This window comes from Giraffa tippelskirchi, chromosome 3, assembly GCF_054371585.1.
Source record: "Giraffa tippelskirchi isolate mGirTip1 chromosome 3, T2T-mGirTip1v1.2.pri, whole genome shotgun sequence".
Lineage (NCBI taxonomy): Eukaryota > Metazoa > Chordata > Mammalia > Artiodactyla > Giraffidae > Giraffa > Giraffa tippelskirchi.
In genome coordinates this window covers 162,338,785-162,351,529 of record NC_137277.1, presented here as the reverse complement: position 1 = coordinate 162,351,529, position 12,745 = coordinate 162,338,785, and the positions used below count along the sequence as shown (strand labels likewise).

The 12,745-nt window shown below is 52.9% G+C and overlaps 1 protein-coding gene across 1 annotated transcript in view; it reads right to left on the bottom strand.

Moving 5' to 3' along the window:
* Window positions 1–2,455: 2,455 nt before the first annotated feature.
* IGFBP2 (insulin like growth factor binding protein 2) overlaps window positions 2,456–12,745 on the bottom strand; it is a 29,249-nt gene continuing 18,959 nt past the window's right edge. Inside the window, exons 2-4 of the mRNA XM_081578233.1 lie at window positions 6,550–6,779; window positions 5,349–5,489; window positions 2,456–2,961 (exon numbers count right to left, since the gene is read on the bottom strand). Of these exons, the coding sequence (XP_081434359.1) occupies window positions 2,797–2,961; window positions 5,349–5,489; window positions 6,550–6,779 (536 nt within the window). The 3' untranslated portion in view covers window positions 2,456–2,796. The remainder of the gene's footprint in view (window positions 2,962–5,348; window positions 5,490–6,549; window positions 6,780–12,745) is intronic.

Here is a 12,745-nt window from a genome sequence, read left to right as displayed (position 1 = left end):
TCCTGGGACCAACCCTAAAGCAAATGACTTTTTGAGACCATGTAAACTCAGATGCAGTTTCCTATATTGCCACACAGTGGCAGTATAGCCCCAGTGTTGATCAACTTCCCGTCTTAAAACTAAAACTGGAAGAGGCAGTTAGTCCCAGAAGGTGAGCGATCAGCTTGACATCCCTGATCAGCAGAGATCGCTGCCCAGCTAACCATCTTCCCACATGGGTGCAATTAAGCTTTCCCTCAGAAAAGGTTTCTAGGTCACACTATCAGTCAGTGTGTTTCCTGCAGCGAGAGCCATAGTAGAAGGGTGCTCTGCTGCTGCTAAGTCACTTCAGTCGTGTCCGACTCTGTGCGATCCCATAGAAGGGTGCTCACGCACCCGTAAAAACCCACCTCTTCAGAGGGTTTAAGTACAAGGAGGCTGTGGGCAAGTGACATGAAAATGGGAAAAGAGACTGTGGCATCCTCAGGAGAACTCTGCAAAAAACAGAAAGGACCCAAGCGAGTTAGCAACCTTGCTGCACGGGAGCTGGCCTGAGAACTGACCCCAGCAATGGTCCCATCCTAACCCGTCATTTGGTGCACTCATATAGCTTCTGGAGCACAACCACATCTGTTGTCTCACATTGATACCACCCTGTTATCAATTGGGTGACATTAGGTATCAACCCTGTTGAGGCTGAAATCATCCCCATTAGACAGGTGAGGAAAACTGAGGCTCAGAGAAGGTGAGTAACGTAGCTCTGGGCAAACGAATAGTAAGTGGTGGGACAGAATTCAAACCCAGGTGTCTCAATTTCGGCTGGAAAGCACTAGAACCTTAATTAATTAAATTAATTAATTAAAACACCTTGCCTGGGGTCCACTCTAGACCAATCAGATCAGAATTTCTGATGGCGGGGCACAGCCTCAGTATGAGAAATTTTTTAGTGCCCCAGTCGATTCAAATATTAGTCAAGTTGAAAACTGCTGCCCCACCCAGGGCAGCAGCCACCGGCTGCCAACCACAGCTGAGGGGATCGGAGAAGGGTAAAGGGAGCACCCCTCGTGGAGGGACTGGTGACCCACAGGGCACAGATCCAACCGGTGCCCGAAGCCCTCTAAACTCTCCAGGAGCAACCACCCCCCTTTCGCCCACAGAGGGCAGTATAACCTAGGGCTGAGCAGCAAACCCACCTAGGAGTCAGGGGTCCCAGTCCCAGGCAGAGCAGGTTAGGCACGCTGGGGGCCTTTTTCCTTATCTGTGAAGTGGGGCTAACAATAGCACCTCATTTGTGGATTCATGAGGACTGAGCTTTAACGTATTTCCGGGGTAGCCAGCCACTAGCTGGTACAGCCCAGAGGCTCTGGCTGGGGATCTGCCTGCTTTGGGGGACCTGCTTTTTATTCCTTCTCCAAGTGAAGCTTGTCTCAGCCCCAGGCCTGGCCCCAGGTGTCCTTCTGCCTCTCCTTCCTGAGTTGCTAGGTAGCTGATCAGGAGGAAGGTGGCTCAGCCATGGCTGCCTCTGGTCCCCTCCTCCACGCAGGAAGGGATACGATGTCACAGAAGGGGCGCTGTGGAAAGTGAGGCCCTGTGTGAACAGTGGGCCTGAGAGCACCGAGCACTTCCCCTGTGACCTCCTGCAAAGTGGAGTTGTTGTTTAGCCACTAAATTGTGCCCAACTCTTTGAGATCTCATGGACGGTAGCCCACCAGGCTCCTCTGTCCATGGGATCCTCCAAGGCAAGAGCACTGGAGTGGGTTGCCATTTCCTTTTCCAGGGGTTCTTCCCAACCCAGGGATCAAACCTGCATTGCCTGCATTGGCAGGCAGATTCTTTACCACTGATCCACTAAGGAAGCCGGCCAAGTGGGGAGCCCCCTGAAATTGGCCCGGGCTGAAGGTGCCAACAGAACCAAGCAGGCAGAATTCTGCTTCAGAAATAGGGCCTGTGTCTGTGCCCTTTCCCTGGTCCCTCCGCCTTAGCCACGAGGTGCTGTTCTGGAGTCCAACAACTCCTTGGGCCCCTCAGCAAGCAGGTCTGGCTCCTCGGAGGTCACAACAGCCCCACTCACTTCCCTTGGGGGTGATTACATGTCTTCTTCAGGGTAAGAGAGCTCTCCTTGATTTGGGGGGCCAGAGGACCCCAATTCCAGTTTCCAGGATCCCTTTCTTCCTCTGCAGTGTCATCTCAATGTGAGATGGAAGGAGACACTGGGCTCCACCCCTCCTCCCCCAGAGCCCACCCAGGGGCAGGGGAGGTTGGCCAGACGTCTAGGGCTGTGCTGGGGGGCTCCACCTGGATTCAGGACTTCCTCCCACCCCATCCATCTCATTTCTGTTATGAATGGGAACCCGAGGCTGGCCTGCCCGGCTTCCCCACGCAGTCAGGGCAAAGCTGGAGGGAAAGAGGCTGGCAAGCCTCAGAACCTCTTTCACCGGGAGCGGGGGCCAAAGACTCAGGCAAAAGACACACAAGCTTTATTTTTCCTTCCTTTAATCTTAAGCAAAAGAGACACAGGGGTTCAAAAATAAAAATTTCTTTTTTTCCCTCTCCCAAACATTTACCCCAGCTCCGCCACTGCAACCACCCCCTTCCTGCCCAGCAGGGCCTTGAGCAGGGAAGGTGCAGGCATCTCCAGCTGGGGAGGGGGAAGGCGGGGGGTGTGCCGAACTCGGTGCCGGTCTCTTTCCAAATATAAATACACGTGTCAGAACTCCTGGAAGCTCCGCCCCCACCCACCACGCATGCACTCTCCATGCTCTGCCCGCTCGGAAGAGGGGTGGGGGTGGGGGGTGCCAGGCACCGGCTGGCCGTGGTTTACTGCATCCGCTGGGTGTGCACCCCTCGAGCCCCCTGCTGCTCATTGTAGAAGAGATGACACTCGGGGTCCCCCCGGATGGTGGGGGCTCCCTGGATCAGCTTCCCGGTGTTGGGGTTCACACACCAGCACTCCCCGCGCTGCCCGTTCAGAGACATCTTGCACTAAGGAGAGAGAAGAGGAGGACATAAAGGACACCCCGATAAAAACAAGGGGCTCTCACTGAAATGCAGACTCCTGTTCCGAGGTCTGGGTGTGCCTGCCAATTCCGCACCGTCATTTAAGCTCCAGTGTGACGCTGGTGATGCTGGCCCAGGAACTGCGCTCTGGTTATTAGCAAGGCTGCTGGGGGTGGCCTCAATAGAAAGGCTTGGCCCCCACATGTGGGGAGGTCCCATCCAGCAGACGACCCAGTGTACGGGATGGATTCACTTGTAACCAGAGGCCGGGAATGCACGTAATGGTAAAAGGTCTCGCTCTATGCTAGGCGTGGTGTAAGCAATCTCTATGCTGCTTGCTTACAGTTCCTATCTAACATACATTCATTCAATCCCCACAATCACCTTGCGAATTAGGTACCAATGTTTTACCATTTTACAGATGGTCAGAAGGAAGCACAGACTTGGCCAGTGTCACAGAGCTAGTGAGAACCACGGTTGGTACAGCAACCCAGGCATTCCCCTAGTGAGAGCCACAGCTGGTACACCAACCCCGGCATTCCTCTAGTGAGACCCACAGCTGGTACACCAACCCAGGTATTCCCCTAGTGAGAGCCATAGCTGGTATACCAACCCAGGCATTCCCCTAGTGAGAGCCACAGCTGGTACACCAACCCCAGCATTCCCCTAGTGAGAGCCACAGCTGGTACACCAACCCAGGTATTCCCCTAGTGAGAGCCATGGCTGGTACACCAACCCAGGCATTTCCCTCCCAGGATCCCTGCTCTTACCCATGAGCCAATTCCTCTCAAAAATCCCCTGTTTATCCATAAGGTTCAGAAGAAAAGATCGCTATTGCTTCTTTGGTGCTCCAAACAAAGTAGCTGGCTTACATTTAGAGGGCAGAAGTGAGAACTAATAACTTGTAATGTTAGACTGATATTTCAAGGGACAAGATGCCTGGGCTGAGAAGATGGGGAAATGAGATTCCCTGAGGGGTCAGCAGAGCCCCGTACCCCATCTTCTGGCTCCACACACCCACCTTTTCTTTAATTTTTTTATTTGGTTGTGCCAGATCTTAGTTGCAGCATGTGGGATCTAGTTCCCTGATCAGGGATTGAACCTGGGCCCCCTGCATTGGGAGCGCAGTCTTAGCCACTGAACCACCAGGCAGGTTCCCACGTAGCCAGCTTTTAAGTCAGCTCCGATACCCACTAGGATCACCAGGGGAGCCTTTGAAAAGCCAGTGCCCAGAAAGCACCCCCAGACTCACAAAATACGGATGTCTGGGGGTGGGACCCAGGCATTCGTATTCTTTAAAGCTCCCTAGAGGAGCCTGGTGTGTTCTTGGGCTCAGATCCTCCACTGGAAAACAGAATGGCTGGTGGAGCCCACACTCTCTCAATCCTGCCTTACGTGAAATGCACACGGACCTTTTCTCCCTACACAAGGGATGAGCTTGAGGAAGTGAGCAGTGGGCTAGGTAAAAGGACAACCCACCAACATTAAGCAACTGATAACAATCACCACTATAAACTCTATGTGATTAGGTAAATACACATACACACATAGATCATTAAAAGGCATATGAACAGAGTGGAAGGGGGAGGAAAAAGGGTTCTATTCTTTTAAAAATGTAAACTTTCTTAATTTTCTCCAATGTACTAATGGAGTTGTCACTGTTTAGTTGCTAAGTCATGTCTGACTCTTTTGACCCCATACGACTGTAGACCATCAGGGATTTCCCAGGCAAGAATACCGGAGTTGGGTTGCCATTTCCTTCTCCAGGGGATTTTCCCAACCCAGGGATCGAACCCAAGTGCCCTGCATTGGCAGGCAGATTCTTTACTGCTGAGCCAAAGGAAGCCCTCTTCTATTGCCGTTTTTAGTAGTGTTTCAAGTGTGTTTCTCCATTCCCTGAGATAGTGGAAAACCAGAGATGCTACCTGGTCAATGGTTTAAGTCAGTGATTCTGGAAGTGGGGTCCAGGGACCATCAGCATCCCTGAGAGCTGGTTAGACATGCAAACTCTCACACCCCACTTGACCTTCTGAACGGCAATCTCGGCGGCCAGGTCCCCAGAATTGCCTCCAGGTGATTCTAATGCTCAGTAAAAGTCAAGAGGCACTGTTAGGAGGCCCTATCTCTTCTCCAAGAGGCTCCCTTTCATGCTAACCACTGCTGGCAGGTAGCCGGGGAAGCGAAGTCAGCCTCGGAAGGGACTGAAGCCAACAAGCCCCGCCCCCGTCCTCCCTGGACTGGCAGCTGGCATCCCCGCCCCCTTCCACGAAGAAGACTGGTCTCAGGCTCAGCATTGAGACCTCAGGGGCTTACTGGCGGCGTGGGGGGGGGCAGAAACAAGGCCCACCCGTGCCTGGGACACCCTCACTCACCTGTTTGAGGTTGTACAGGCCATGCTTGTCACAGTTGGGGATGTGTAGGGAGTAGAGGTGCTCCAGGGGTCCCCGCTCGTCGGGAAGGCGCATGGTGGAGATCCGCTCCAGGACCTGGTCCAATTCCTGCTGGCAGGGGGTCTGCGGGCACAGGCGCATGGAGAGGACGCTCAGAGTGAGAACGGGCTCACGCAACGCCAGCCCCGGCACAGCTTCAGAAAGAAGCCCATGTGCAGAAGGCCACTTTCCCAAGGCCACTTTCCCAAGGCCACACAGCTAGCTGGTGGAACCAGGAACTTCTGACACCCAGCCCAGCAAGCTCACTGCCTTACCACCAGGCCCCACCCCACTCCAAGAGAAAGTCAGCCTGCAGGTGAGTCTTCCCTCCTCTCCTCCATCCTTTCGGGGGTCAAAATGGATCTACTTGCAAACACTGAATTCAGGTATCTCTACCCCATCCAGGGGTCCAACCATCATTCCCTTCCATAAACCCATCCAAAGGACAAGACAGCAGAGCTGAGCTGGAAAGAGGAAGAGGGATAGCTGAGTGAGGGCAGCGTACTGCAACAAGGGTGGGCAAGTTCAAGTGGTAGTGGTGGTGATGTAGTTGCTAAGTTGTATCTGACTCTTTTGACCCCAGGGACTATAGCCCGCCAGCTCCATGGATCCATCTTCATCTCTGGCATTTTTTTTTTTTTGGCCTGTATCTCAAAGCCAAGCAGGGCTTCCCCAGAAGCTCAGCAGTAAAGAATCTGCCTGCTAATGCAGGAGATGCAGGTCACTTCCTGGTCAGGGAAGATCCCCTGGAGTAGGAAATAGAAACCCACTCCAGTATTCTTGCCTGGAGAATCCCATGGACAGAGGAACGTGGCGGGCTACAGTCCAAAGGGTCACAAAACAGTCAGACACATCTTAGCAACTAAACAACAACAATGAAGCCGAGCAGAAATGTGGAGGCTTTAGAAGGGAGGGACTTCAAGAACCCATATGTCCAGCCCATTTCACAGCCAAAGATGCTGAGGCCCTCAAAGAAATACTGATGTGACTGAAAAAACACTGAATGTTAGCAGCGGAATCAGAAAGTACTTTGCCTGTAGGCACACAGGACATGGATCTCACTGTGATGCTCCCGACCCCTCCTGCTGGGACACTCCCTTTGACCGTCCTCCCACCCCTCCAGCCAGACTCGACCCTCTCTGACCCTGGCAGGTGGTGGCCGCAGCTTCTTGGGCTCCTCCAGGCCGAGGTGATGTTTGCCACCCTTGCCCATCTGCCGGTGCTGCTCCGTGACCTTCTCCCGGAACACGGCCAGCTCCTTCATGCCGGACTTGAGGGGCTTCCGACCAGCACCACCTCCACCTCCCAACAAGTTCACGTTCCCGTCCACGTGGTTCTCAACCAGGCCTCCCTCGGAGTGCTCCTCGCCATTGTCTGCAGAGAGAGAGGAAGAGACCAAGAGCTGCAGGTCTAGTTTCCCCAGACCTGGGCCCTCCAGGGACTGCCTGAACCCCTGACAATGACAAGAAAGGGGATGACCAACGTCTAAGTAACAGCGCTAAGCAAGATACATGGATGCAAGATAAGTGGATGATCAATTTCAGTTTCACAGCCACTAGGAGTACCAACATACCCCAACTTCTACAGATGGAGAAGCTGAGGCTCACAGAGGTCAGCTTCTTGACCAAGATCACAATCCAGGATGTGAATGCAGACTCTGACTCCAGAAGAGAGCCTGGGTCACCTAATCTGCTCTGTCCGTATCCCAGGAGGCCAGGCAGGGTTGGGGGATCAAGTGGGCAAAGCCCTCACCAGGGAACGGGATTAAGGCCATCAACTCTTCCCTAAAAAGACCTCTCAGATTCACCCACCACTAACCTCCCCTGTTTATAAAGTCTTCATCATTTATGGTCTGAAAAGGCACGGAATGGATGAGTTTTTGAAATTCAAGCCACAGAGAGCACTGGGCTGTGCGGTGTCTGGTGGTTAGTGAGGTGGAGAGTCAGGTCACCACCAGAACTCAGCGTCCAACACCCCCTCCGCCGTCACTCTTCATCAGCCTGCCTGACCCCTTCTTGTGCTGCCCGCATGGACACTCCGCTCCTACAGCGCTACCCAGGTACCCTGACTTGTTTCCTGGTCTGTCTTTGCATGCTGCCCCTGCCCCCCCCATAATAGGGCTTCCCTGGTGGCTCAGATGGTAAAAGAATGGGCTTGCAATGCAGGGGACCGGGGGTTCGATCCCTGGGTCAGGAAGATCCCCTGGAGAAGGGAATGGCAGTATTCTTGCCTGGAGAATCCCATGGACAGAGGAGTTTGGCAGGCTATAGTCCATGGGGTCACAAAGATTTGGACACAACTGAGCGACTACCACTTTAACCCATGACATGGAGAGCTCCGAGAACAGGAACAAGGACCCCGTTGTAGTTTCACCTTATTGCAGGGCGTGCAGCCTCATAACCAAATGACTCTCCAAGGTCCACCCAGTAAGTTTTGAACTTTCTTAGACCCCCAGCCAGTCAGCCACAGGAACAGCTCCTACTGTGTGCACAGCTCATGTGGCATGCCCCACACCCTTGCTGTCTCACGTAGGCTTAGGTGCGCCAGCCAGGGAACAGTGAATGGTCTGGAAGCGTCCTGACCAAGGAGACCATTTCCAGAGAGTTCTAGGTAGGCCAGGTTGCACACAGCCCCTAATAGACACAGCAGGAGCCTCAGGGCCGCAGACAGCACTACAGCCGCCTGCAGGCCCAGGGAACACTCAGGGCCATCTCCAGACAAACCTTGCACATTTCCTCTTCTCCTTTAGTGCACCTCCAAAAACTTATAGTCTGGATAACACCCAAATGTCTTTTACGATAAATACTTCTATACAAGAATTTCAGGCAAGGCGCTTGGTACTCGGCAGTCCCTTCAGAATTCAGGCGCAGCGGGGTGGGCTGAGGGTCGCTCTCCCAGGTAGTGCTGTATGGAGGAAAGCAGCTGACCCTTACCTGTAAAAGGAGGGCCATGATAACCTCTCTGGGTTGTTGTGAGCGTTGGTGTTCACTCCCTCATCAGCTAAGGGGAGCTCCGTGCCTCGGGGAGCCAGTCCCTACATCCTCAGAGCACCTCCTTCCAGCAGACTCCAGGGGACCAGGCACCAGTAGGGTCCCCGCAGACAGGGGAGTTCAACAAAGGTTGGCTCCCATCCTTTCCCTTCACACCGGACCTGTTGCCTGTGCGTCAGGTCTCACTAGCCAGAGGAGAGGATCCCTTTAGAACCTGATACATTATTTCCAGACTGGTGAACACTGGTTAGGAGGGCAGACTAAGGCTAAATCCCGGCTCTACCATTTTTTATACCAGCCTGTATTTCTCCTGTGTATATCCTTGCTCTGTGCCTCTGTTTCCTTAACTGCAAATTGTTGGATAATAATAGTTCCTACTTGACAGAACAGTTGAGTGTATGTTAAAGGGAAAGCTGTTGAGATACAGGTGGATGCAGAAACTATGTCCTGTTGGTGGTGATTACTTGGATGATGATGAAAATGGTAATAATGATGATGGGATGCTGAGGACATCTGCCTCAGTGATCTGTTACCCTGGCCGTGCGGAACCTGACCCAGAAACAGGAAGCAGAGGAAGATAAGTTTCACGAGCATCAGAACAGTGGTCACCACGTCCAAGCATTGTAAAGCTGTGATGCTTTCCCCACAAGACAGGGCAAGTCAATGCATGAAGAACCCCGATGGTTCACAGCAGCACTGCTCCAATAAGCCTGGTTTCTGCATGTCTGGTTTCCAAGGCCACCACAGAATAAAAGCAACAAAATTAAAAGGAATAAGAAGGAAGGCATGTTGTCGGTGCAAGAAGTATCAAATGGCAGAGAGGATAGAGGACAGTTAAAAAAAACAGACAGAACTCTGGGGTTGTTCAGTGCCCCACAAACAACTCCACAGCCATTGATGACCCCTGAAAACTTCCCCATTGTGTGGCCCAAAATAAGACTCATGTTGATAATACGACCTTGTGTGTGTGTTAGTTGCTCAGTCGAGTCTGACTCTCTGTGACCCCATGGACTGTAGCCTGCCAGACTCCTCTGTCCGTGAGATTCTCCAGGCAAGAATACTGGAGCAGGTTGCCATGCCCTCGGCGCATGCAAAAAGGGAAGGGGTAAACATGTCAAGTATTCAGTATTTTAAAAAAAAATTTCTATCCAAAATTGTTAAACTTTAGGAAAATAAAAATTGAAGTACTTAAATGAGTAAGCCTTCTGAAACCCAGAAAATGTTTCTCTAGAATGGCTATTTCCCCAGAGGCTCCAGGTAGCCCAGACTTTATCATAAATAATCAAATGCAGGTGATTTCCTATTCCAGAAACCCCAGCACCACCCGCAGGGGAACGCGGGTCTGAAGCGTCTGACACCAAGTTGGGTGGGAGTCCGGATCCACCATGTTCTACCATCAGCCCGCCCTAGACGCTCCTCACCCTGCCCACCTCCCCCTTCTGTCCTTGAGGCCCAAACAGCAGAAACTCAGAGGCCCTAAGAGAAGGTGCTCCTGGTTGCCCAGCTCAGCTACCAGCCACGTTCCCCTGAATGGGGGGCTGGCTACAGCTTTCCTCTGGGAGTGTTCAGGCAGCTGAGGCCAACCACAAAGGTAAGATTTCCCCCCCTCTCTCCTCAGATATCAGAGGTGGATGGCAGCAGGCTGCAGGGAAGGCTTGAGAGAGTCTGAGATAAACCTGGCAAATAAACAGGATGGTCTGATTCAGGTAACCCTCCATCTCCTTCACGTTAACCTTGACGCACGCGGCAGATGTTGGCACGAGTGGAGGGGAGGACTCAACCCCACCCTCACCATCAGTTCTGCCATTTCCGTTTCTACAGCCTTCTTTGCCCCTGGACCTGTGGGACAATTTCAGGCTCTCTGTCCCCATCCCTGCTGGCACGGCCCGGGGAACACAGGAGGAAAAGAGCAAGATGATTACAAAAAGTCCTGCTTCCATGCAGGAACCACGCAGGAACCATGCAGGACCCCATGGGAAAGACACTACAGAAATCTGCGGGTTGCCCTCTCCCAGCCCCAGTTCACCCTGGGCACGACCCCAACCTCACCATGCCCCTCCCAGCCAGCTTCCTGCCCCACCGTGGCAGAATATCTGGAGACCTCAACACCACTTCCAGCACTCCAGACCATGCATTCTGCTGACCAGGGAACTAGACAAGGGCTCTGGGAATCTCCCACCATTTCTGGAACCATCTGCTCTGCTGTCTGAAGCTGTGACTCTCAGAAGCTCACCTGGCTCCCCTCTTTTCATGGGAAGCCACCCCAAGGCTTAGATGAACACAGCCCGTCTCCACTGTGGCTGTAATCGCACTGCCTCGGGTTGCAGGAGGGCAGGTCAGCCTGCGTCCTCTCGAGGAGCTTCTGGAAAGGGCCTACTCACAGGAACCAATGTCTGGAACATTCTTGGGGTCGGGGTCTCCTGACCTCAGCACTACTGGCCTTGGCACCAGAAGATTCTTTGTTGGGAGCTGTCCTATGTGAGGCACCCAGCACCATCCCAGACTTCCACTCACCAAATGCCAGCAGAGCCTGCCCCAAGTTGCAATAATCAAAAATGCCTTTGAACATTACCGAATGGCCCCTGGGAGGGGAAAATGCCCCCAGGTGAAATCCACTGTTCAGGGTTAGGCTTTATCCAGAGGCCTGATGCTCTCCATGGCCCAGTCTCAAGCCCCCCGGCCCTTCACAAAGCAGATCTGAGCTACACTGTACCCCCACCCCGCCTTAGCTAACACCCCCTCCACCACAGCTCCATCCCCAGGCACACCTCTAGTCTCCGAGCCCACCTTCTTGGCGATGGTGGTGGGGACCTCAGAGAACTGGCAGCCTGCTGACCCCTCTTTCCCAACTCTCCAGGGGACTCGTACCACTGTGCCTAGAGGTGAGCCCACAGTTGACGCTCAGAATCAGGCCCTCGGAAAGCTCTGGAAACACTGGGTGGAGGCGAAGGGCACAGAGAAGAATGCTCGTTCAAAGGCTCCAGCTCCTGGCAGGCCTGGCCTGTTCATTACGCACCACGGTGGGCACAGTACCCAGAACCCCAGGAAATGTTTTCATTTCTTTTTAAAATCAGAAGAAAAAATAAGAAACTTTTAGGTCATAGCAAACGTCCTCATATAACACTGATATGTGTGCGGTTATAAAAATATGGCTTTAAAACATTTTTTGTGGGGGAAGGGGCCCATGGAGGCAAACATGTCTAGGGCCCCCAAGTCATATAAAATTGCCCTACACTGGGTCCCAGAGAACAGGACTCCAGTGAGCAGTCTTATCCCAGGAGGACAGAGGTGGTTTCCTGTCCCGAGATGTCCCCGACCGCTCTGAGCTGAAGGTCAGTTTGTCTACCCTCACGGAGGCCGCCTGAGTTCCAGGGTATGTTCCTGGAACCCACTCCTTTATTGATTTCATCATTGCCGATGAAAGCGCTAATAAGATGAGGAAATCCACGGGCCTGGTTCGCTGACGCAGGTGCTGACGCCCCCCACCTTGAAGTGGAAGCCCAGAGCCAGGGAAATGCAATCGTTTCCCGGGATGGAGATGAGAAAGGCCTGTAGGCTGAAAAGAGCCTTGATTCCTTGAGTGCTCCTATTACCAGCCAAAGAGGTTCAAGCACTCAGCCTACACAGTCTAATCGCTTGGCTGAATCCCAGCTTCACCACCGAGCTGTGCAGCCCTGGACAAGTTACCTAAACTCTCTGTGCCTTCACTGCTCATCTGTAAAATGGGCACAAATAGGATCCACCTCCCATGGGCAGCAGGCAGGATCCCAAGGGCTGCATGCATACACAGTGCCAAGCACACAGGGCTGGCCCTCCCTTGGGGACGAACCCACATGGCACCCCCACCCTCTGCAGGACAAGGACATCATCACATGTTATCAAGCTCTGCCCATCCGTCCTCTTATAGGTGACAGGGCAGTCTGCAGGAAAACATTCCACAGGAAGAACTCCAGCTAGAGATGGAATTTGCCCTCAGGAACAAAAATACCAAGTTGCATTTTTTTTTTTCTGCCTAGGAGAGTTTGGTTCAGAATAATATTTATTAAGCAACCACTTATGTATGCAGCTCCGTGGGCTGCAGTGCAAAGGTCACTCTAAGAAACGGTTCTTAGCAACCTGAATCACTGAACTGGAAAAGCCTCAAGGCTTGGAGATGACTGACAGGGAACTCCAAGACCCCTGAAGAGATACTGCCTAAGAATTAGCAAGTAGTAGCTGTTCTCCTCTGCCTAGCGACCCAGGAAATGGGCCAATGCTGTAGCAGGCAGTTTCCTAATGATATACAGAAGGTCAAGCTTTTCCAAGCGAGGAAGTGGGGAAGATGATAGGACAGTAGAGTCACACCTGTGG